General features: G+C 57.9%; 2 protein-coding genes across 2 annotated transcripts; one reads left to right on the top strand and one right to left on the bottom strand.

The window, feature by feature from the left end:
- Positions 1 to 29: 29 nt before the first annotated feature.
- On the top strand, positions 30 to 10,645 carry POMGNT1 (protein O-linked mannose N-acetylglucosaminyltransferase 1 (beta 1,2-)). Its single transcript, XM_035332519.1, has 21 exons — positions 30 to 181; positions 1,312 to 1,420; positions 1,752 to 1,867; positions 2,074 to 2,139; positions 2,592 to 2,705; positions 3,349 to 3,466; positions 3,758 to 3,856; positions 4,368 to 4,495; positions 4,909 to 4,979; positions 5,251 to 5,326; positions 6,362 to 6,445; positions 6,595 to 6,636; positions 6,854 to 6,912; positions 7,343 to 7,415; positions 7,712 to 7,840; positions 8,169 to 8,294; positions 8,447 to 8,511; positions 9,141 to 9,185; positions 9,350 to 9,485; positions 9,985 to 10,094; positions 10,241 to 10,645. The coding sequence occupies exons 1-21, from the start codon at positions 71 to 73 to the stop codon at positions 10,341 to 10,343; spliced, it is 1,980 nt and encodes a 659-aa protein (XP_035188410.1). The 5' UTR covers positions 30 to 70; the 3' UTR covers positions 10,344 to 10,645.
- A 6,485-nt stretch (positions 10,646 to 17,130) lies between these two features.
- Positions 17,131 to 21,284, bottom strand: TSPAN1 (tetraspanin 1). The gene is made up of 8 exons (XM_035332525.1): positions 21,173 to 21,284; positions 20,934 to 20,998; positions 20,138 to 20,344; positions 19,714 to 19,788; positions 19,019 to 19,117; positions 18,518 to 18,655; positions 18,031 to 18,114; positions 17,131 to 17,818 (listed from the first exon to the last, which is right to left on the bottom strand). Exons 2-8 carry the CDS (start codon positions 20,988 to 20,990, stop codon positions 17,765 to 17,767), a joined length of 714 nt encoding a protein of 237 aa, XP_035188416.1. The 5' UTR covers positions 20,991 to 20,998; positions 21,173 to 21,284; the 3' UTR covers positions 17,131 to 17,764.
- Positions 21,285 to 22,800: the final 1,516 nt, after the last annotated feature.

The raw sequence follows: 22,800 nt of genomic DNA, 5'->3' as shown, positions 1-22,800 counted from the left end.
TGCAGGGAGCCCCGATGGACCTGCGAGGGGAGGCAAGCGCATCCTGACCCTTGTCTCTGCCCCCGTGACTATGGAGGAGTGGAAGCCCAACGCCGTCATCAAGCCCCACAAGAAGCGGAGCTGGTACTTGGCCTGGAAGTACAAGCTCATGAACCAGCGGGCGCTGAGGAAGCTGTGCCAGGTGAGTCGCCCGCAGGCCTGTGGTGGATTAGGGAGGTTAATCTGCAGGGTTTACAGGCTCACGGGGCAGCTGCATGGGTGGAGGGGGGTCTGACAGGAGTCCTGGGTGAGCTAGCATGCTGGGGAAGCCAAATCCGTTCCTAGAAAATCCACCACAGTGGTTTTGTCCTCTTGCATGGAGGGGTCTGCTACATCTAACAGCTCCTTCCAGCTGTGAATGGACCATTAAGTGGCTGTGGCAGAAGATACAGCTGTTCAGCCTTCTTTGGTAGAGTCTTCGCAAAAAACGTGACTCGACTGATTCCTTCCCTCCTGGCTCTGTACGTGTACTGAGTGCAGTAGGGCTCTGCCCACAGCAGGAAACCATTCCTGCCAGGTGATTTGCAAACCAAGCCTGGTATAAGGTACAACAGGCAGACAAAAAATAGGACTGAGGAACGGGATCTTGTGCCCCAGAGGCAGCTAGTGTCTAGGAAAGCCACAGGCCTGCTCACCTGTACCATAACTGCTAATCTGTAGCTGAGCTGCCATCCCAGGGGACGTCTGGGGGTATAAGGACGGGGAGGGTTTGCCCATGGGCTGCACAAAAGGAGCTGTTCCCACAGTGAGCGGAGCCTGGTGAAATTTGGCAGTCAGTGATTGAAGGAAGGAGAGGGGGAAGGTTTTGTGTTTGCCTGGGGGAACGAAGGCTCACGAGGGCTCCTTGGGGAAGGAGACTGCTTGGGGTCCTTGGGATCAGGCCCAATCAGTCAGGCAGGCACTGCTGGCAGCTCTGTGGCAGTGTTAGGTGTGATGGTGTCAGCTGAGGCCTTGCTTTCAAACCCAGGCTGTCCTGCATCCCAGGCAGCGCTGCAACTCTGTGGCCGTCCTCGTGGGATCTTGCAGCTTCCACCTGCAGGCTGATCATTTCCCACCTCTGGCTGTTCGTGGTCCAAGTCTTCCTGTCTCAAAAAAGGTCCTTTGGGTGTGGGATAGTTTCTGCTTTACTCTGTGTCTGAAAAAGAAGAAAGGGGGCAATGGTACTGAAGATCCCTTGGCAGATCTCCTTGGGATGCCCTGCAGATCTGCCAGGGAGGTGGCCTGCTCTTGGGATCATTACAAGTTGCTAACACAAAGCATCCTGCATTGCAGACAGGAGCTGTCCTCTTCCTGCTTGTAACTGTGATCGTGAACATCAAACTGATCTTGGACACGCGGAGAGCTGCTTATGAGGAGGAAGAGGAGTCTGCACAGGATTATGGTGAGGGGCAGGAAGTAATTCCTAAAGTCTGGGGAAACTTGTGGCCAGCTACAGCATAAAAGGCCGGTCTGTGCCTGTGGGTTTAACAAAAAATAGACCAGTATGTTTGCATTCCTGGTCAGTCTACTGAGGGCTTCAACACTTTTGGCTGCGGAGGTCTGCATGGGGTCAGACCTGTTGCTCCACTGGTTTTCCTTCACTTGCTTTCCCTTTAGATTCTGACCCATGGCTTGGTGGGCCGGGGTGCCTGGGGGTTTGGCTGGGCTAAGGTGGAGCAGGGACAAGCCAGAGGTGCTTGGGCTGGTTGAGCCTGGGCTTTCTTCCCCTGTAGATGATGAGATGCTGAACGTGGAGGTCCCAAGGCACCCTGTGAGCAACAAGAAGGTCTTGGATGTCGAGGTGTACTCCAGCAGGTCAAAGGTCTACGTGGCTGTGGATGGAACGACGGTAAGTGACGGGCTCTGTCTGTGAGAAGGGGAAGGATGGGGCTGAACGGGTGACACTGTGACCCCAGGCAGTGAGAGCACTTCCGTGACTGACCAGAAGTCACAGAGAGAGACCTGCCCTTTGTTTGGGGTTCCTGCTGTGCTGTGCTGAAGGGGCAGGAAATAAGGGGAGCTGACTTCTGGTTCTCACTGCTTCTCCACCTGCAGGTCCTGGAAGATGAGGCTCGTGAGCAGGGAAGAGGGATCCACGTCATCGTCCTAAACCAGGCTACGGTAAAGCATCCCTGCATGTGACTTTCTCCCTGAGCTGTATGTGCCCTTCCTGTCTAACTGTTGGGCGTGTGAGGAGATGGGCAGTCAGGAGAGAGGTCTCTGAATACTAGTTTGCCTCCAGATGCCAGAGTACAACACGGTGTTTCTCTTGTGCTTGCCTCAGAGGAAGGCTTTGACTGGTTTCCTAGGCAGTACAGACTGAGAGAAATTTGAATCAAAACAGGGATGTCACTGGGGAGCAGGAAGAAGAGGAGTCAAGGGGTTGACTGAAGCTGCCCCTCAGCACTTCGTGTGCTGCAAGAAGGCCGAGTTTGCCTGGGGACTTGCTCCTTGGCGTACCAAAAATTGAACTTGTGTTGCTCTGGATCTGAGACTTCCAGGGCAGATTTCCATGTTCCCACCTGTCCTGATTATGTAAAATTTAAGATGTATATGTGTTTGAATGCCAACAGGGCCACGTGATGGCCAAGAGGGTCTTTGACACCTACTCTCCTCATGAAGACGAAGCCATGGTACTCTTCCTCAATATGGTTGCCCGGGGCCGAATCCTGATCTTCACCATTAAGGTAGGTGACATGAGTGTCAGAAGAAAATGTCACCTCGAATCAGGACGCCCTCAAGCTGGACTCTTGAATGTCACTGGGCGTTCCCAGAGCTAAATGTCACATTCCCAGCTGTGCTGTGTCTCCCTGGTTGGACCACCTCCCTCGTTCTCTCACTCTCCCTGGTTACTGCTGTGAGCCCAGTAAGGCTGGAGGCCAAAAGAGAGTGTATCAGAACTTGCAGATGTAAACAAGGTGGAGAATGGATGTGAAGAAATATAAGGATGTAGTGGGACCTTTCTGGGTGGTGTTCTGTGCCAGTTCCAGGCTGTTGAGGGGGATTGGACTGTGCTGGCTCTGGGCTGCTCTGTGAGCACCACCGTGCTTCAAGGCAGCAGGTTCAGATGCATGAAGTGTTGGTAGACACTGTCCCTGCTTGAGAACAGTGTGGTCTCAAGGAAACAGGAATCTGAGTCCTCTGACCTGCCCGTAGGTCGTGGTGAAACAACCAGCAGGTTTTGTGGTGTGGAGATCTTGGGAACCTGCTTTTGAATTTCTCTGGCTCAGCTGGTTCAAGGGTAGGAGTGGGCCCTGTATCTCTTTGGTGTATTTGTGGGGGACTCTTCTGGTAGGCAGACCTCAGCTGCAGGGTTGTGTTTCCTTCCAGGATGAAGGCTCCTTTCACCTCAAGGACACAGCCAAGAATGTCCTGAAAAGCCTGGGGAGCCAAGTTGCACCATTCCTGAGCTGGAGAGACATGTGGACGTTTGTGGGGAAGAAGGGAGGTAAGAGAGGTTAGCACTTAGCCAGGAGAGTGTTCATAGCTCTTTCATAGGTGAGTACAAACCCAACCCATCCCCAAAATGCTGTATGAGCAGCCAACAAGTCACAGAGAGTAGGCAGTTCCATTTCTGGGGGTCAGGGAGGGGATGGAGGCAGAGCATGTCCCTTTAGCAACTCCCCAAAGGCCAAGGGCAGGATGCTAAGTCACCACCCTGAGCTGCAGCTCTGCTCAGGCCTTGACACGGTTGGGATTGGCTCTTCGAGACTGTCCTGACCCAGTGTCCCTGCTCCAGGGGAAGTGTACGGGGAGAAGCACGCCAAGTCACCTGCCCTCTCGACGTGGGGTGACCCTGTGCTGCTGAAGACAGAAGTCCATCTGACATCTGTGGAAGGTAGGGAAATAAAATCTGCTCTGGGGTGCTGGGTGTCTCTGGAGAACGTCTGCACACGGATCTTGGTGTTTGCAAGTCAGAGCCATGGGCGTGTTAGCAACATCTCAGAATGGCTTGAAGGCTGTTTGAGATGGGGTGGTAACTTATAATGGCACCAGCTTTCCTTCTACCTGCTTCTATGGCTATCCAGGTGTGGTCATAGAGAAAGGTGAGGGTGAGGGCCTGGTACATTTTCTGGCCACTTGTCACCTCTCCAAACTAGGCCTGATCCAGTCTTTTATGACTTGGCCTCAAACAAGGCCTGTTGCTGCCTCAGAGAGGCCATGCGGTGGGAATGGTTTCCAAATGGCTCCTGTGGTTACATGCAGTATCCTGCAGTGATGCTTGTTCATGGCAGCAAGCACTGGCTTGGTGATAGCTGAGTCCAGGGCAAGCCATCCGTGTGGCAGCCTGGAGTACACGAGGAGAGGCTGTGGGGTGAGGAATCCTTTTTTCTCCTTGGTGCCTGCAGATGCTGAGTGCCACTGGCCTGACACGGAGCTGAACCGCCGCCGGAGGAGGTTCTGCAGCAAAGTGGAAGGTTACGGCAGCGTCTGCAGCTGCAAAGACCCCACACCCATTGAGTTCAACCCTGATCCTGTGAGTATGGGGCAGAGTATCAGGAAGGCTCCAGGAGGGAGGGCTAAACGGGACCACATGCAGCTCAGATGTAGAGCTATGTTCCTACACAGCAGCTGAGTGGTGATGACTGCCCTTGGGCAAGCCCTTAGCCCCTGGCAATGTAAAAAGAAGATACTGGGGTCAGGTCATGCTGGGGAGGGGGCTGTCCTTAGTACAGTGCTGACAGCTTTGAACAAAAGTCTCCAGGCTGGGATTTGGGAGCAGGATCTGAGATGGGATGAAGGGAAGAAGCTGACAGGGTCTCCAGCAGCGTTGAGCAGACCATACCCTGGGTGGCTGGTGCTGGGTTTAACGGCAGGTCCCTGCCTCTTGGACCTGCTGTCGGTGGCACAGCCTCACCCAGCAGCACTCACACACGTTTTCTCTTCCAGCTTAAAGACAACAAAGTCTTCGACGTGCCTGTAGCTGTTATTGCAGGGAACCGCCCCAACTACCTGTACAGGTAACCAAACCACTCCAGGGAGCATGACTTGTCTGCTCTTCACCACGAGGTCAGGCATGGTTAAGCCCTCTTGCTGCTCAAACAACATGGGCATAGCTTCTGGGGCAGATCCCAGGGTACTTGGCCATGGGAAAGGGGAGAGCCTTTGGGTCCTGTGTCCTATTCCCTCACCTTGCCCCCTTTCCCCACCCCAAGGAATCCATACCCCTGCGCGGAGTGGCCTGGACCCACTGGGACTGTGCTGTGCTCAGGCCCCTTGGTTTCTCCCCAGGATGCTGCGCTCCTTGCTGTCGGCTCAGGGCGTCAATCCTCGGATGATCACGGTCTTCATTGATGGGTACTACGAGGTGAGAACACTCCTGGGGTCCCTGTAAACAGGTCCTTGGTCCCCCAACCAAGGGGATGTGGTGCTGCCCTAGTCCTTAGTGGGTGGCAGGCTATGAGCCCCGTCACCCTTCTGCTATCGGTGAGGGTCATCTGCTTCTTTGCAAAGTCTGGAGGCATGGAACCCTAAAAGAAGTCTGTTTTCACAAGGCTGTGAGAACAGTGGTTTGGATAAAAAGCCACTGAAAGCTGTGGCTTGGTAGAGGAGAGCTGTTTCTTGAGAGTGCAAAGACTTTCCCATCAGCTCAACCTTGAAACCACTTGAGAGTCCCACTGCAAACCCTGGCTCTGTGTAGCAGGACGTGCTCCCAGTTCTCAGGGATGAGCTCCCAGTTGCGCAGGGCAGTTCTCCCCAGGCTGTGGGGCTGGGGCAGCTGGTGTGTTTGTGCACGCTGCTACTGCAGTGCATCAGAGTGGTTAAAGATAGCAGTAACCATTGCCATGGCAACTGGAGCAGTATCCCTCTGCTGCCATGGTGGATACCAGGAAGATGGAGAAGGTTTTGGTGGGGCCTTCCAGGAGCAGAGGTATTTCAGCCCAAATACAGATTACTTCTGACCCCAGTGAGAATGTGCTTGGACAGAGAGTCCTTGGGAACTGCAGGAGGAAGTGGAGTTGGTTGTGGTCTTGATACTGAGCAGGTACAAGGTGTTCCTGCACATACCTGTTTTATATCTGCACTGTCCATGGGAGACTGGAAACTTGGGGCCTTTTAGATACACCTTTGGGTGTAAGTTTGGGTGTTTAAAATAGCGGGTCTAACAGAAATTTGTGGCAGGGGTTAGTGAAATTTAGGAGCTGAAAGGTCGAGATGGTTTGGTGAGTTCCTTGCAGTGGGGTCTTTAGCACAGCAGCAGTTGGAGCCTCATTTGCAGCCAGGACAACTACACAGAGGAGATTGGCATGCTGCTGTTGTTTCAGGGAGCTGACACTGGCAGAGGGTGAGGGGAATGTGTCTAACCCCACACATTTGAAGGCTCTCTGCATTCCCATTGCAGGAGCCAATGGATGTTGTGGAGCTGTTTGGCCTCTCAGGAATCCAGCACACTCCCATCAGCATCAAAAATGCCAGAGTTTCCCAGGTGAGAGACCCTTCCCAGCCCCCAGGGGAGTTTTTTCTTGGGATAGTATTTGAGGGAGGCAGGCTTAGCCACACATCTGTGCCAGGCTGCCTCTCCCTGTGGTCCAGGAGCTGATGCTAACACAAGCAATGATGTGTCTGTTCTTGCAGCACTACAAAGCCAGCCTGACTGCAACCTTCAACCTGTTCCCAGTAAGTGAGACCTCTGCCTGGGCCCTGTCTAGCTGCTCACCTTTGGGAGTGAGGCAGCACAGAGCTGCCCTGGGAGAGTGGCATCTGTGATATCCTCCCTCACAGGAGCTGGAATTGGTCCTGTGGGGCGGGGAGCAGCACAACTGGGGATGCTGATTGGTGTCTCTGTTATGTCCTGGTCCTCTCCGTCCTTCTGATATCTCACTTTGCCCTACAGGACGCCAAATTTGCTGTGGTTCTGGAGGAAGATCTTGATATTTCTGTTGACTTCTTCAGGTAAAGCTGTGGGTCACTGAGATTCTGTTCAGGGGCATTTCACTGGAGCTCTGTGGCTGCCTCTGGAGAGGCCAGATCGCTGCTGTGATGTAGCTCACCTGTCTGGGGCTAACCAGTCCCTAGCCAACAACTGTAGCTGAGCTCTGCATGCACTGAGACTGGTTGTTGAATTCACTGTCCCTAGGACTCAGTGCAGAGTGACTTCAGCATCTGGGATTTTGTAGATTTTGTCCTTTTTTGTTTGTTTTGTTTATTTTTGAGCCACTGTCTTGTTTTGCACAAGCACTTAAGCCAACATCAGCCACCTCAGCCCAAGAGATGGGTTAAACATTCCCAGCAGCAGGGGATGGCTCACTCCCTGGTGGAGAATTTTCCTCGGTTTGTCTGTGGGAAGGATGTCTGACCATGGACCGGGCAACTCTTTCCTCAGCTTTCTGAGCCAGTCAATATACCTACTGGAGGAGGACGAGAGCCTGTACTGCATCTCAGCATGGAACGACCAGGTGGGTTGTGGGGAGATGGTGAAGCAGGGACAGCTGTGCCCTTTGTTGTTCCCAAGTCTGGGGGCTGAGTGCTGTCTGTAAAGTGGGGTTCCCACAGCACCATCAGCCTGGGTGTATCTCCCCAGCCCTGGACTGTTCAGAAGTGCCCCTGAAATTTCCATCCTTTCCCTGCCCTGTGCTTCCCAGTGTCAGACCCCTTCTTCCCATGCTGGGTGTCTCTGTGGGGCAAGTTGTCTCCTGTTTTTGGAGGGGTAGGGGCGCATTCAGGGTGCTGACTGCTCCCCATAATGTCACAGGGCTACGAGCACACGGCTGAAGACCCCTCGCTCCTGTACCGTGTGGAGACCATGCCAGGCCTGGGCTGGGTGCTCCGGAAGAGCCTGTACAAGGATGAGCTGGAGCCAAAGTGGCCAACCCCAGAGAAGGTGAGTATACTCGAGGGGCTTTTGTCTTCTGCACCCACATCTTTGCACATTAGCAGTCCGTGATCATGATTTCATCCCTGTGGGTACAGCTCTTGGAGGGACCCTGGCTCTTCCTGAGCTTCCCCTGGGAAGGATGCCCAAGCAGGATGGATTTGGGATAGGCACTAACTTGAGGACCATGTAACCAGTCAGACCTGGCTGGAACAGCCCCAGCAAGCTGGGCTGTGGGGACTGGAGCTTGTGAGGGCAGCCAGAAGGGTCCCAGGACAGCCATTTTATTGAGTGATATCCCCAAACGTGAGTGTAAGCAGGAGTTTCCCTTCCCCAGCTCTGGGACTGGGACATGTGGATGCGGATGCCTGAGCAGCGGAAGGGCCGGGAGTGCATCATCCCCGACATCTCACGCTCCTACCACTTTGGCATCGTGGGGCTCAACATGAACGGCTACTTCCACGTGAGTGACCTCTGCCAGGCCCTATCCTGGTGCTGAGCTCTGACCCCAGTGGCCTCTCCAGGTAGCAGTAGGTGTGCTTGAGGTGACATCCAAGTACAGCTGACTCCCGACTGAACCCTTTTTTCTTTCCATCCTCTCTCTCTTTTTACCAGGAAGCCTATTTCAAAAAGCACAAGTTCAACACGGTTCCGAATGTCCAGCTTAAAAATGTGGAGAGGTGAGTACTGGTCAGAAAAAGGTCTGGATGAAACAGTTGCATGAGGTGATCCTGTCTGCTTGTGCTGGCGATGTTTCTCTTCTGGCACAGCAACCATCGATCACCTCTAGTCGCAGCACATTGGCACCTCTGGATGAATCCTTGCAGTGTTTTTTGTGAGGTTGTGTTCAGCTAACCCATGTTCCAGGGAGCCCAGAAGCAGCCTGGGCATAAAGCACCCTCATTCTTCTTTGTGAGACTCCAGCCACAGTGAGAGACAGACACCTCTCCCTAATCCTCCCTTTTACTGATAAGGTGCCTGGTCTTTCATGCTTGGCTTAAAGCTTAGACCTCTTGAGGTGTATGCAACCATCCCTGCGTGGGTTTTGTTTTTGTTGTTTATTTTCTCCCAAAGACATGGATGCGTTAGTGGAGGCAGTTCAAAGCTGGCCTAGCAAACATTGAAAGGTCACATTTTTGCTACCACGTCCTGCTAGGATGTGTGGCAGTCCCTCTTCTCCATCCATTGTCTCCAGACCGCCTTTTAATATTACACTGGGGTAATCTTTAATTTGGATCATCTTGGGATGATCCTTGCTTATCAAACTATCTGACTCTGCCTTGATCTCTGCTCTCTCTTCTTCAAACAGCTTGAGAAAAGATGCCTATGAGACTGAAATTCATCGGCTCCTGGGGTAAGTGCCTGCAGGGAGGGTGGGAGTCCACGGAGCACCCTAGGTGGACAAAGTAGGACAGAAGAAAGGGAGGAGGTGGCCCCAGCCACTGCCTGTGTGTAGCACCCTGCAGTGGAACAGGGAGGAAGTAGGTTGCCTTCTCACTCCCCATTCTGTTTCTGCAGTGAGGCTGAAGTCTTGGACCACAGCAAGAATCCCTGTGAGGACTCCTTTGTGCCTGACACGGAGGGCAAGGTCTATGTCATGTTCATCAAGATGGAGCAGGAAGCAGACTTCACCACCTGGACTCAGCTCGCCAAGGTGAGGCCGTGGTATAGGACATCCTCCCCCCTGCGCTGATCTTGGCATTGCTAGAGAACACCTGGCTGTTTTTCTTGATTATTTTATTATTTTTTTTTTGCCCATGACATGGACTCAGCTCAGAAAATGGATTTATGCTGCCCTTGGGTGATGTTTAAGCTCTTGATGTTTACAGAAGACACTGGGTTGTTTTTAGGCAGATGCTTGGCTTGTTGGGGATGAATCTTATGACCTCCCTGTGTGGGAGGCCGGGGCCAAGCTTGTCTGGAAGTTTTCTTTGCTCAGCTGGGTGTGCTGGCCAAGCCCTCTGTCCTGAAGCAGGATCCCCACCTTCTCTCACTGATGGGTGGAGGTGTATTGCTGTGACCAAGCTGGCCTTCCCTCCTTGCTGCCCCTTGGTGAGGGCAGGGTGGTGGCTCTTTCCTTGCTGGGGGACACACCTGAGTGTTGTATCTGTCCCCAGGCACTGATGCTTCTTCTTCCCTCCCCTCCACCCTAGTGCCTCCACATTTGGGACCTGGATGTCCGTGGGAACCACAAGGGGCTGTGGCGGCTCTTCCGCAAGAAAAACCACTTCCTCGTCGTGGGGGTCCCAGCCTCCCCCTATTCGTGAGTACTGGGGACACAGCAACCTGGGTAGTTCCCCCTGGACAGTCTCCTGCCCAGGACAGTGTCATCTGCTTCTGTCTCAGCTCACTCTTTGGGAGCTCCTGGTGCTCCTGGTGCCAGCTCCCATCCAGCCTTCTCACCCGCAGGTCCAAGAAACCCTCGTCAGTGGTGCCGATCTACATGGAGCCCCCTGCAAAGGAGGAGGGGGCAGTGGCAGTGCCAGCAGTTGCTGCAGCAGAGCAGACGTGAGGCTGGCAGCTGGGGAGTGAGGGGGGCCAGGAGAGGACGGAGACCCCCACAGTGCAGAGACTGAGTTAGCAGCAGCTCTTGGAGGCTGGTGGCTGGACATGGACTCCCATTTCAGGCTGCAGAACGAGATCTTGGGCTGCCTCCAGCCCCCTGTCACGGTCTGCCTCTCCCTCACGCAGGGGCAGGGTCCTTCCCTGTAGACATGCCACCCCCATCGTCCCAGGAACATTTTTTAACACATACTCTTTACTAATGCTGCTCCCATTGCCCCTGGCTGGGCAAGGTTGGAGGAAGGCAGTGCTCACCTGGGGGCTGCAGGAGGCCTTTAGGAACACCTCTGCTCCCGTTTTTGCTCCTAGATTCCAGAAGGCAGCACACTCGTACAAGCGCTGCAGCCCTCCGACTGGAGTTATTTATTAACTCTTGCCCAGCAGTGAGCACGGTGGTGAAGAAGGGATCTTCCAGCTGCTTTCTCCTGCACAACGGTTGCACCTTGAAGACTGGGTTGGACACCTCCCTGCCTGGGCCACAGCGAATTATGGGGGCAGAAGGGAATGCTGAGGAGGAGCTGAACACGGGGGCACCCTGTCCCCAGCACGAGGACAGTTGGGTGCCCCTTTCCTTTCCCTGCACTTCTGGGAGCCGGAGGTGACTGCGGACGGAGGAGGACCACGCTCTGCACTGCAGCTCAGCCCTCCCTCACCCACCTCCTCACTGGGGAGCAGCTCTGCCCCCCAAGCTGTAGGATTGGGGGTGAAAGTGCCTTGCAGAGCAAGATGGGAGCAGTGAGGGGGGACTGCCCTGGCTGCAGAGGCAGGATGGACCTGGGCTCTCCAGCAGCTGGAGAGAGGAAATGCTGCGGCGTGGTGTGGTCCTTGCCTGGGGTACTGTACCCTGCCTCCTCCCTGTCACGCACCCCCAGCTCTCGCTGAGGACGGGGAGGAGGAGTTGTTCCCCTGAATCCCCCCTTACTGTGGTACGATGCTAGCAGGGAAGCTGCGAGCAGATCCAGGAGGGGCAGCCTGGTTCTCCTGGCATGGTACGTCCTCTCTGCAGAGGGAGAGGGAGGGGGTCCCTGTCCCCCTTCCTGTGCCTTAGGATGGACCCCAGGCCCCCTCCCCAGCCCCTTGGTACTAACACCCCTCCCCTCACTAGGGCCAGCCCTAGTCCCCTGCTCCGTGCACCTCCCTGTCTCATCCACGAGGCAGGAGATCACTTCTCTGCCCCAGTCCCCACCCTTGTGCAGGGACGCTCGGGCTCGCCTGCTGTGCCAGCAGCTGGATTTGCTGCTCAGCCCCTTCCCTGCGCTCACAGGGAGGGGGTGCGAGGGCTGGGCCCTGGGGTACAGCACCCTGTGGGCCAGGGGCTCGTCCCCCTTGTTTTCTCACTGTGAACTGAGTGCCAGGGCCCCCTGGGAGCACACACCCCAGCGCCCGCTGGGGTCTACACTACAGTAACTTATTTATTTATTGCTTGGGGGAAGGTAGCAGGAAAGTAGCGTGGAGAGCCAGCAGCCCTCAGCCTGCAAGGAGGCAGACCTGGAAGGCTTCTGTCTTGGTCCCCTGGCGCCATCCTCTGTTCACCTCCTCCTTCCTTGCCCAGGGTAGGAAAATAATGGTGAGCCCAGCAAATCTGCTCCTCTCTACCCAAAACGGTCCTTGTGTGGGCACAGCACAGCTCTAGCCTGTCTCCGGGGCCTGTGACCCGTGCCAGCCCCAACGCCAGAGGGCACAGGGCAGCTGTGCATGCACTGCCTGAGCCAGGACAGACGCAGGAGAGGAACAGAAGGTGGCACAAGTGTCCTGAGGGTGCAGGGTGGCACCCTTGAGACTTTGCGGTACCGGCCCCGGGGCTCCGGCTGACCCCTTCCTTGCTCTGCCACCCCCAGCACTGCCCTTCCCAGGTGCTCTGGGGGGGCAGCCTACGGGTGGTGGATGTGGCTGGGCTTTTTATTATTATTATTATTAATTTTGTTTAATAGAAACAGGTCCATTACATGCTCTGGGGAAGGGACTTTGCTTCCTCAGTGGGAAAGCCACTTGCTCCCTGGCACTGCTTTGGAGAAACCTCAGTGTCTCTCCCCTGTGCAGCTCGGTTCCCAAGGCCCCTTTTCCCTTTAACCACCCGCCCCCGTCCCTGCTTGGCTGGCAGGACTCAGCCTGAGGCTGGGAGATGCTGGTCCCGCAGGCAGGGAATGGCTCCACGTGAGCTCTCTGCCCTGCGTGCTGCTCCCTGTCCTGCAGGGCCCAGGGCACTGCAGCTCTCAGGAGCTCCGAGCTCCTCGCCCCTTCCCTCTGCGTGCGACGGGCTGCTGGGTGTGCTGGGTGCTCCTCTCCCTCCGTCCCCCTTCCTCACGCGAGGCTCCCCTTTGGCAGCTGTGGTTGGGCTGGGGGTGAGGGCATCCCCAGGGCTTTCTGAATCGAATTATTTTTTCAAGAATAAACATTGCACAGCTGTTGGGCCTCGGGTGTTTCATCTGGGGCTGTGTGCGCCTTGTGGGGCCACCTGCATGGAAGGGGCAGACCTGTCCTCGGGGCCGCAGCGACCGATGGAGGCAGAAGGGAACGCCTGCAGCTCTCTGCCACAGCTGGAAGCCCACACCTGGGGCCTTTTGGCCCAAATATCCTGCTTTGGATGTGTGCTTCCCAAGGAACAGCCTGCCCAGGGAGGGTTGGTGGCTCCCGTGGCCGGTTGTCTTCTGGGTCAACCTCCAGGAGCCTGCCCTGCAGCAGCGGTGCCAGCAGAGGTCCTCCGAGCCCTGGCGGCTCCCTGTTCTCTCCTGAAGCTCTATCGTCGCTATCTGCAGTTTAATAACCGGCACAAACTGTGACCACGGACTGCCGCTGGGCGTGATGAGCCCCCTTGTTCCCCGCTGGCACCTTCTGCCACTGCCCTCCCTGCTGCTGTGCCCCCCGCTGCTTTCCTTTGGGTGGGGGGCCGAGGGCAGCCAGCCCCTGGGGCAAAGATTCTGGGTCACTTCATTGGATTTTTTTTTTTTTTTTTTTTTTTTTCCTGGGGAAATGGGATCCTGGGATAAAAAAACGGGATCCTGGGATAGGGGGGCTTTTTTTCACCTACCCCCTGCCCAAGGTCACAGCGCAGGGAAGCCACTGGAAGGGACAGGGGGCTGCTGCCACGAGCCAGCCGCTGCCTGAGCTGCCAACCTGAGTCTGTTGGTGGCAACAAAACAAAAGCAGGGGGGGACAGGGCAGGACAGGAGGGACCAACCACGAAAAACAACTCCTGGTGGCGTTTGCATTCCCCTTCGCTCCTCCCCACAGGCTGGGTGCGCACAGGGGTGAAGCCAAACCGAGCAGGGCCATGAGAAAACAGCCTCTGGGCCAGCCCGGTGCGAGGAGCTGCTGCTGCAGGGGCCTCCCGAGCCTCCCGGCTCCCATCCCCGTGGGGCAGGGAGCCCACGAGGGCTGGGGATGTGCCTGGCCATGGGGACGAGCAGGGCACGGAGGTGGCTGCAGATGCAGGACCCGAATGGGACGGGCGGGCAGCAGCCACCAGCACAGACCAGCCCAGACCAGCTCCGCACACCGGCTGCCTCCTGTTCCACCCATGGCGAGGCCGGGCCTCGTCCCCATCGCCTCCCAGCCCTCCTGGGGCAGCCTTTGGGGAACGGGCAGCCCCCTGGGCAGAGGCTTTCCCCCAGCCCCATGTCCTTAGGGCTTTATTTAGCGGGGTGGCAGAGAGGGACATCACTTCCCCAGTTTGCATCCACCTCTGGTGGAGGCCAGAACCTCCTCCGGGACAATGCCACCGCCTGTCCATGGGACCAGCAAAACCCAGGGGGGTCTGGGGGCTCAGGGCTGGCTACCAGGCTCCTGCCACCCTCCTGGAGGGTCACAGAGCTCTGTCGGTGACCCAGCGAACCCTGAGGACCTGGGGGTGTCCTCTGATGGTGCAGGCAGCTGTATTTATAGCAGCGAGGCAGGGACGTGCCTGTTCCCACAGCTCGGCCCCCCGCAGCCCCAGCTCCTGCACCCGCTGCCCAAGTCACCAGTTCCCAGGTCTCGCCTGTCCCCCCCCCCTGCAGCCCAGCCCCGCTGCCTTTGTGCAGCCTCACAAAGGAGAACCTGTCCCGGCTGCTCCGCGTCCCGGGAGCTGGCTGATAATTAAACAAAAGCAAAATAGCCTTGGCATGAAACCCGACCTTTCAAGAACTTGCTGGGGGGGGGAAGGGGTAATTTTTGCATAATTTCTCGGGGCTTTTTCCTTTTTGCATTTTGTTTGTTCAGCAGGGATTGCGCTGCCCACGGGTGCCGGGGCAGGGTGCAGTCCCCACGCTGGACATCGTGGTCCAGGCTGCCCCTGCCCGTGACCCTCTGTGCTCCATGAAATTAGGGAAACATCCTCCTGACGTCCTTGGGGATGCCTGTCCTGGTCCTCCCTGATGGAGGCGTCTCCGTGCTGGAGGGATGCCAGCACCTGGGGCGCACTGACCCTGTCCCCGTCCCCGTCCCCATCCCTGCGAGGGAGGCAGTGGTGCTGCACCCAACTGCCCGCACCCCAGATCCACGATTTTTGGCACCCTATAGATATTTAAAGACGTGCCTGACCCAACCTGCTCCCAGGAAGGGGCTTTTTTTGGTCCCTGTGGCAGCGATCTGTCCCCAGGCGATGGGGAGTCCCCGAGTGGGGCTGCCACTTCCCGTCCCCACGCGCAACGAAGCCCAGCAGCAATTTAATCCTCGGCTGGGCGCCCCGGATTGTTGCCGTGATGGTCATTACGCCGTATCCTGCCCAGCGCAGCGTTAATGATTAACTTGCCGGGTTTGATACCAGCCCCAGCGTGCCACGATTCAATTATCCCTTCCACCACCGTTGCCTCCGATAGCCCGACCGTAATAAATCAGGGCATGGAGCTGCCTGAAAGCACCCGCCCCTGCCGCAGCTTCGGTGGCCCCGGGTGGGTGTCTTGGGGTGGGGAGGAGGAGGAAGGGGATGGGGAGGAAGGCTGGCAGGTGAAAGCGTGCGCTACCCCGCTTCTCCCCCGGGGAACACCCGTGCTCTTTGAGGCCGTCCTCTCCTCTCCAGGAACATCCTGGCCAGGCTGCTCGGGCGCAGCGGGAGGGAACTTCCTCGTGCAGGGATGCTGGATGGGTTCGCTTTGTTTGCCATTCACACCCTTTATCGGCAGGAACCGTAACAGCCGCAATTCAGCCTTCTGATGACTGTCACTGTCCCCCACCGAAGGCAATTAAAAAGAGGGAGAGGAAAACTCATTTTCCTACTGCCAGGCTGGGTTTTGCCTTGGCAGCCTGCCCTGGGGCACGTGATGCTGGTGGTGAATGAACCCCATGAACCTCCCAGGATCTTGAAGGGTGCTCAGCACCCACCTCAGGGTGCCCTGGGGGTGAAAATAACCCAGCCCCAGCCTTGGTGAGCTCCAGCCCCCTTCCCAAGCATGAGCAGCCCAGGCACACTTGTTTACTCCACCAGCTGCAGGACCTCGAACCCAAGGGCACCGAAGCAGGGCAATAAGGAAGTTTCTGCTCGTGTTACGTGTGCACAAGGATTTGGGGCTCGGTCACTGATGTCACAGCTGGCAGGGGCTGGGTGCTGCTGGTGGAGTTGATCAGTATTTATGGAAGCAGGCAAATCTAAGGCTGCGGGGACTTCTATTGGTGCCAGGGCTCCCACACTAGCAGGCAGCAGGACAAGGGTTACTGGCAGAAATCCCACACGTCTCCTTGCCCCATGTTTTCCAGGAACTAGGGGCAGGATGTAGGGCAGGACAGACCTTTGGTCGGACCTGCACCTCCATCCCTGCAATGGCAGTGACAGGGCTTGCAACCCCGGGTTTCACTACGTGCCTCAGTTTCCCTCCATGCGGCAGGGAAATGCACCAAGAGGCACCCAGGGCTTTGTCAGCCCCCAGCCCTGTTTGCTGGCCTGGCCTCATCCCTGCCAGGAAACCCCAAATTAAGGGGCCCAGACCTCCAGCTGGGGATGGGGTCCCCAAGCTGCCTTTGGGAACAGGCACCCCAAGCATGCCTGTGGGTGTCTGCACAGGTTGGGTAGCTGATTTAAATGGGTTTGGCTGAAAGGGGGGACAAAACAAAGGGAAATCGGGGCTCTTCTGTGTTGTGGGATGACATCTGCAAAACTCAAATGCAGTGTCTGCAAGCCACACCACCCCAGAGCCACCAAAACCACCAGCATCGCCCGCAGGAACCCGTGCTGAGGGGTGATGCTGGCACCTCTCGAAGGGCTGGGGCAGTGCCAAGGTCCGGGTGGCTCCCACACCTTTGGGAAGGGAAAACAGGGAATAAACCCCTCCTGACGTCACCCCCGAGGTTGCTGGTTTGTGGCGAGGCTGGGACCAGCACCCACCTGGCAGCAGCGTGTTTCTGGCAGCCTTTTCCCAGCTGAGTCACCTGGGGTGGGGAGCGGGTCCCGTGCCCGCCCTGCTGCCACGTGCCTGCTCCCACAGCAGGGCTTGTTGATGGCACGCACAGCCCGGGGATGGGGTCAAAGCCCCACGGGATGAGGGTGGAAAACAGAATAAAAGCCCAGTTCTGGGGCTTTGCTTTCCCTGTGACAGCCCCGGGCAGGGCTGGGGTTTGGAAGAGACAGAGCTGCCCCTCTTTTGGGGTCACCAGAGCCCTCCTCCCCCAGGGGCTCAGCCCCCAGGAACAGGGCTGGGACACAGACACGGGTAAAACCCCAGCAGCTCCCATCCTGCTTCCCCAGCAAGGTGCTGGTCAGAGCAGGAAAGGGTTTCAACAAAGGGCAGGGCAAGAGGTGTGGGCAGCCCCCCCTGCACAGCAGGGGCTGCAGGTACACAGATTTATTGAAGAAGACAGCAGAAAACAGCTTTCATCCAAGACAAAAAATATATATATAATTGTATTTTTCTTTACATTAAGAAGAGGGTTTTCACACTGAAATCACAGCAGGGACCTACAGGGCTGTGCTCCACGCCAGGGGCAGTGACCCCATGGGACCAGCACAGGGACCCCAGTTTGGGGGTGCAGCCATCACCACGCCGGTCAGGGACACAGCCCTGTCCCCAGTCAGCAAAGTAAGGCCAGGGACAGGGAGGTGGCAGCACGGGGAAAGAACCACAAGGGTTGGTCAGGGCAGGGCCGCTGCCTGCTCAGCAACCCTGATCGTTGCCTGGGCCATATCTCCTGCTGGCATCAGCAAAACAGACTGGGCGGCTTCCCCCCTCCCCCCCTAAAAAAAAAAAACAACAACAAAAAAAAAAAAAACTCTATGTACAGATGCATTACGCCATATCAGTACAAAAATATACATATAAATTCTACAGATCCCAGCTCAGTAGATCAAAACAGCTCTAAGGTCACAGTGCACCGGACGGCATCAGGCCCAGAGAGTGGTGCGGCCGTCAGGAGCACCCCGGCACACGGAGGGGGGGGGGCACGGCTTCCTGCTGCTGCCGGGGGTCACTTCTGGTCCAGGTGGCAGTACAGGTACATGGAGACAGCCATGGCCGCGATCTGTGGGGCAAGAGGCGAGTCAGACCCACGGGTGTCCCCCCCCGGCACAGAGGCAGCCAGGTGACAGCCCCCGCCTGGCACATGCAGGGAGGAAGAGGAGGGTGTGCCCGGGGAGGAAGGCTCAGTAGCCACCCTGGGGCAGGTGGTGGTCCATGGGGGCTGCACCAGTCCCTCGGTACCCCTAGCTGACCCCAACCCTCTCGGGCACTCACCTCCAAGGCGGCAATGCCGGCTGCCACGCCGCCCACCACATCTGCGTTCGTCTTGATGTCTTCCAAAATCTGGCCAAAACAACCCTGCGGGAGCAGCCAGGCAGGTGAGGACGGGCATGGAGCCGTGATCCCCCCAGCCAGGGGGCATTTCCCCCAGGAGGAACATCGGGGCTCCAGCCCAGAGCTACACGGCCACAGAGATGGTTGGGGGAGACAACTCAGCCACCCCTCAGGCCAAAGCCCCACATCTCCACGGGGTGGGGAAATGGGGGAATTTGGGACCGGGCAATGGAAGGAGCTTTGTTCCTCCCCAGCAGGCCACTGGGGACAAGTCAAAGCCACCACAGCTCCACAGGGACTCAGCACCCAGAGGATTGCTGTGCCCAGAGCTCAGGCTGGGGGTAAAGGCCGGGCCCCCCTCCCCATGCCAGGACGCAGCCCAAAATCGGGTGCTGCTGGAAGGCAGGAGCCGCGTGCGTGTTCATACCTTGACGTGACTTGCTGCCGCGAGAGATTCGTTGCATGGGTACTTGTCATCGCAGCAGGGAGGGGGGTAGGTTTTGTGCTGCATATGCCACGGGGAGTTTTCAAAGTCTGTATAGTTATTCAGGCCACAGCAGTTGACCTAAGGGAGAGAGAGGGGTGGTGAGAGCATCCTACAGGTCTCCCTGTGCCCATGTCCCCACCACACACTCCCTCCTGGAGGAAACATGGTCTGGACCCTCCTTGCCCCCCTGGAAGAGGTCAGCCAGCTCAGCCTAGCAGCTTCCTGGAGCAGGACCTCGCTCCAGCAGCTCTCACCCCACCTCAGGACCTCTGGATCCCAGCCACCTGGAAACCTGTGAGGTAGTCACGGCCCCACAGCACAGCTTGGGGATCCGGGGCTGGGGCCACGTCCCCACCCTTCTGTCCCACCCAAGGGCACCACCAAGCCCGTGCTGGGAGCATCCCGACCCCGACCCATGGGGAAGCCCAGGGCTCAGCACACCTCCGTCATGGTGGCATTCCATATGCGTGTGAAATCATCATCAGCCCCGTACTTCTCCTTCAGGATGGGAGTCACCACAGCTGTCAGAAACGTCTCTGCCTGCGGGGAGAGGCCGAGAAACACCATCAGAGACCGTCCCGGTGAGCACCACAGAGTCAAGGGCCCCCAGTGCCCGTACCGGTCCCAAACCCACGGGGAAGAGGCCACGCAGGCCAAGCAGGGCCAGGAACACGTCACGCCGTGTCCCTTTGACCTGAGGCAGTCTGGCAGCCTCACCAACCGCAGCATTTTGGCCCCAAGGCCACTGTTGGTGGTGACTCAGTCAATAAGCAGCCCGGCCAGGGCAGCCAGGAATGGTGCCTGCCCTGTGGTTGACTTCTCCTGCCTCCAACAAGGCGACACGCGTGGGGCGGAGGTCACTGCCTTCCTCCCCAGGGGAGCTCCCTGGTGCATAATAAGTGCTTGGGTTCGCTCGGGATTGCCTCTCCTGCGTGGCTCCTGCCACCAGAGGAGTCCTGCCTTGGCTGGTACAAGACTAAGATGTTGAGAAGCAAGCGGTGGGCAAAACCTGTGTGATAATGCTTGGTTCTCTGGGTCCTCCCAGCGCACAGGCTGCCCCCTGGCCCCCCCATTTTCTCAAGGAGATCCAACATGTCCCAACATATCCCAGCCCACAACCCTGCTAAGCCACTCACAAGACTCGTGTAGACCAGAACCACCACGGCAGCAGCGATTTCGGCAATGAAGATGATCAACACCACAGAGAAGAACTGGGATGCAGCAAGGGGAGGGAGGTCAGAACGACAGCCAGTGCCCACAGCCCCCCAGTACCCACCTGCTCCCCAAGGGCCAGCAGGACCCTCACGCTGGTTCAAGCCATGTCTAGTTGCCACCAACCCTGCTCCAAGGCAGAGGCAGCACAATTTTGGGCTCCCTCCAACCCCACATCTGCATGGGGTTGTACTCCAGTGTTCAGCCCTGCTTTTCCAAGGCCCACCCAGCCCTCCACAACATGGGGACACCCGAGGAGGACACCTCCACGGAGAGGCCCGTCCCTCAGGCCTCCCCCACCAGAGACCCCGCTGGATAAAGCCTGGCTCGGCCCGGGCCCGTCCTTACCATCATCAGGAGACATTTGCTCTCCTTCTGGGCACCATAGCACCCAAGGAAGCCGATGATCACCAAGATGGCACCGATGACGATGAGGAAGTAGCTGACGTTCACGACCTGCAGGACGCTCGACGAAAGCGTCCCAAATATCTTCAGGAAGGACTGCCCGTCCACCGTGGCCCAGATGCCGACACCCAGGAGGGCCCCGCCACCGAGCTGGGAGGAGAGAGACACGTTAAATAGGGTGCTCGGGGAAAAGCAGGGGTAAAATAACAGCCATATCGCTCCGTGGTGGGTTTTGGAGGATCTCAGTTTCTTGATTCTCCCCAGCCAGGTGTGTTTTGCAGGCAGCTTCAGCTGTCCCCCCCCAGCCCACCCTGTCTGCCCTCAAGCTACCAACCCAACCCAAGCCCAAGAGGCAGCAAGGGGAGGCAGGTGGAAGCCACCAGCCCCTGGGGAAGCTGCCATCCTGCCCCAGCAGCGCCATCCACCGCGCTCAGCCTCTCCCCCAGCCCCAGACACCCCCAGACCCAAGCCACAGCTCGCTGCTGCTCCCCTCACAGACAGGGGGAGCCCAGCAGGTGGGACCCTGGGGCACCCAGCACCCCACCAGGCACAGGGAGGGACTTGTCGGTTCGATGCACAGCCACCGTCCCCCATTCCCCCCCACCGAGGGCTTTGGGCACGCCACAGGAACAAGAGACCCCACAACCCCAAGGCTCAGGGTGCTCCCCAGCCCCACAGCCCAGCCTGGAGGGACCGCCGAGCGTGGGTGTCCCCGGGTGGGGACAGCCGGGGCACTTACAAATATGGCCAGGTTGAAGAGGATCATCATGACCTTGATGAACGTGAAGAACCCCATCTTTGCACCTGGAGAGAGCAGGGGGGTCCGAGCAGAGAGACGTTACCAGCAGAGCCAAGCACAACCCCCCTTCCTTTAGGCTATTTTTTGGGGTAGGGAGGACACACAGAGAGCCCCCACCGGGCACCTCCAAGTCCTAGGACACCTCCCAGCCCTGCTTTCCCCCAAAACACCCAGCCTACCTCTGCAGCGAGCAGCTCCAGCAGCCCCAACCCAACACCACCGCTCTGCCGCCCGCGCACCGCCCCCACCAGCCTTTAAACGGGAGCGGCCCCGGGGCCGCCCAAACAGCAGCCCAACCCTTTGGGGCCACCCCCTGGGGGTGGCAGAGCCACCAGGTCCCTTGGGTGCTCGGTGGCTTGCTGCCCTCTGCTGCCCAAGCCACCCCGACCGGAGAGGATGCAGCCGGCGCCCATCACCGCAGCCTCTGGGCGCTGCTGGGGAGGAGGGGGGGGTGGGGAGAGGATTTGGGGTCAGAACACCCCAAAATTGCTTTGTATGGACAAGCATCACACCCCAAAGTGGCCACCGAGGGCTCTTCTACCATTTTTTGAGGGCAGGTGGTGGAGCCTCCGCAGGAGCCGGGCACAGGGTTGTCTGCGAGTGCTAAATCTGCAGCCTCCTGGCCCAAAACAGAAGCAGGGAGAGGAGGGCACCAGGATATGCCCCCCAGAGCCAGTCTGTAAATGAAAAGCTGAAGTTTTGGGGTGTTTCCCACTGTTACAGTGGCTTTTTGCTGGGGGGGACACAGCAGGAGAGGATGGTGACGACCAGAGCAGATGCCAGCGCTGTATGTCAGCAGAGACTGGCCGTAGCCCAAGGGCTGCCAAAATACAATGTTTTTCTTTGGAAAGATGCTATGAAACATGGAGGTTTTACCCAGAAGGGGCTGCAGCAGGGAGCAAAGCAGAGCACAGGGAGATGCTGAAAGTCTGACCCTTTTGGGGTACTCTCCAATCGCTGGGGCTGGGGGACAGGGCTGGGGCCAGCCCCCTCCCCGGCACAGGCACTGGGAGCCCATCACGTCCCTCCCCACGAGGGCACATTTCAGCGGGACGGAGTCATCCCCTTTGGGACGTGTGGCATGTGGGGGAGCCCTAAACCCTCCCAGGGTGTTCACCCGGATCCGGGTGCCCTAACCCGTTCCCCTCGCTGCCTGCAGCCTCAGCCCATCCCACAGCAGCTGCCCGCCAGCCCTCCTGCCCTCTCCCACCTGGGACCTGCTGCCCCAGGACCTGCTGAAGACCTCCATCATACCGCCCCTCTCCCCAGAATCTCCCCATCCCCTGCTCGTTGCACACAACCCCCACCCCACAAATATTTTGGCAGAACCCATAAATATTTGCGTTGAAGGAGGCTCACTCCCAGCCCCAGGGAAATTGCAGGGCCATGCTGTGGCTGCACCCCGCTGCCCTAACCACATGCTCTGGGGTTTGGGTGCTCCCCGTGTCACCCGTCCAAACCCCAGCGGGGAGCCAGGGCTGGATTTTCTGGCCTGACCTCAGCAGGACGAGCCTGGTGGCATTCCTGTGTCCTTCCCAGCCTGTGGGTGCTGAGCGGGGCTTGCGTGGCTTGCTGCCACCCATGGGGACAGAGCTGGGCATGGGGACACCCCGCGGTGCCTCACGTTCCCTCTCTGGAAAGCACAGGGTGGAAAACCATGGAGATGGGGGACCAGAGCTGAGGGACTCACAGCGTGGTCTTGATGGGGTTTGGGGGTATCCCCATCCAGCTGAGCCCCGTTTTGGGGCTGGGAGCACCCATCCAGCTCTCCAGCTGGCCCCGGTCACTCGGGGGGTAGAGGACACCC

This window comes from Oxyura jamaicensis, chromosome 8, assembly GCF_011077185.1.
Source record: "Oxyura jamaicensis isolate SHBP4307 breed ruddy duck chromosome 8, BPBGC_Ojam_1.0, whole genome shotgun sequence".
In the NCBI taxonomy this organism is placed as follows: domain Eukaryota; kingdom Metazoa; phylum Chordata; class Aves; order Anseriformes; family Anatidae; genus Oxyura; species Oxyura jamaicensis.
Note: the sequence above shows the minus strand (reverse complement) of the source record. Positions and strands in the feature narration are given on the sequence as shown.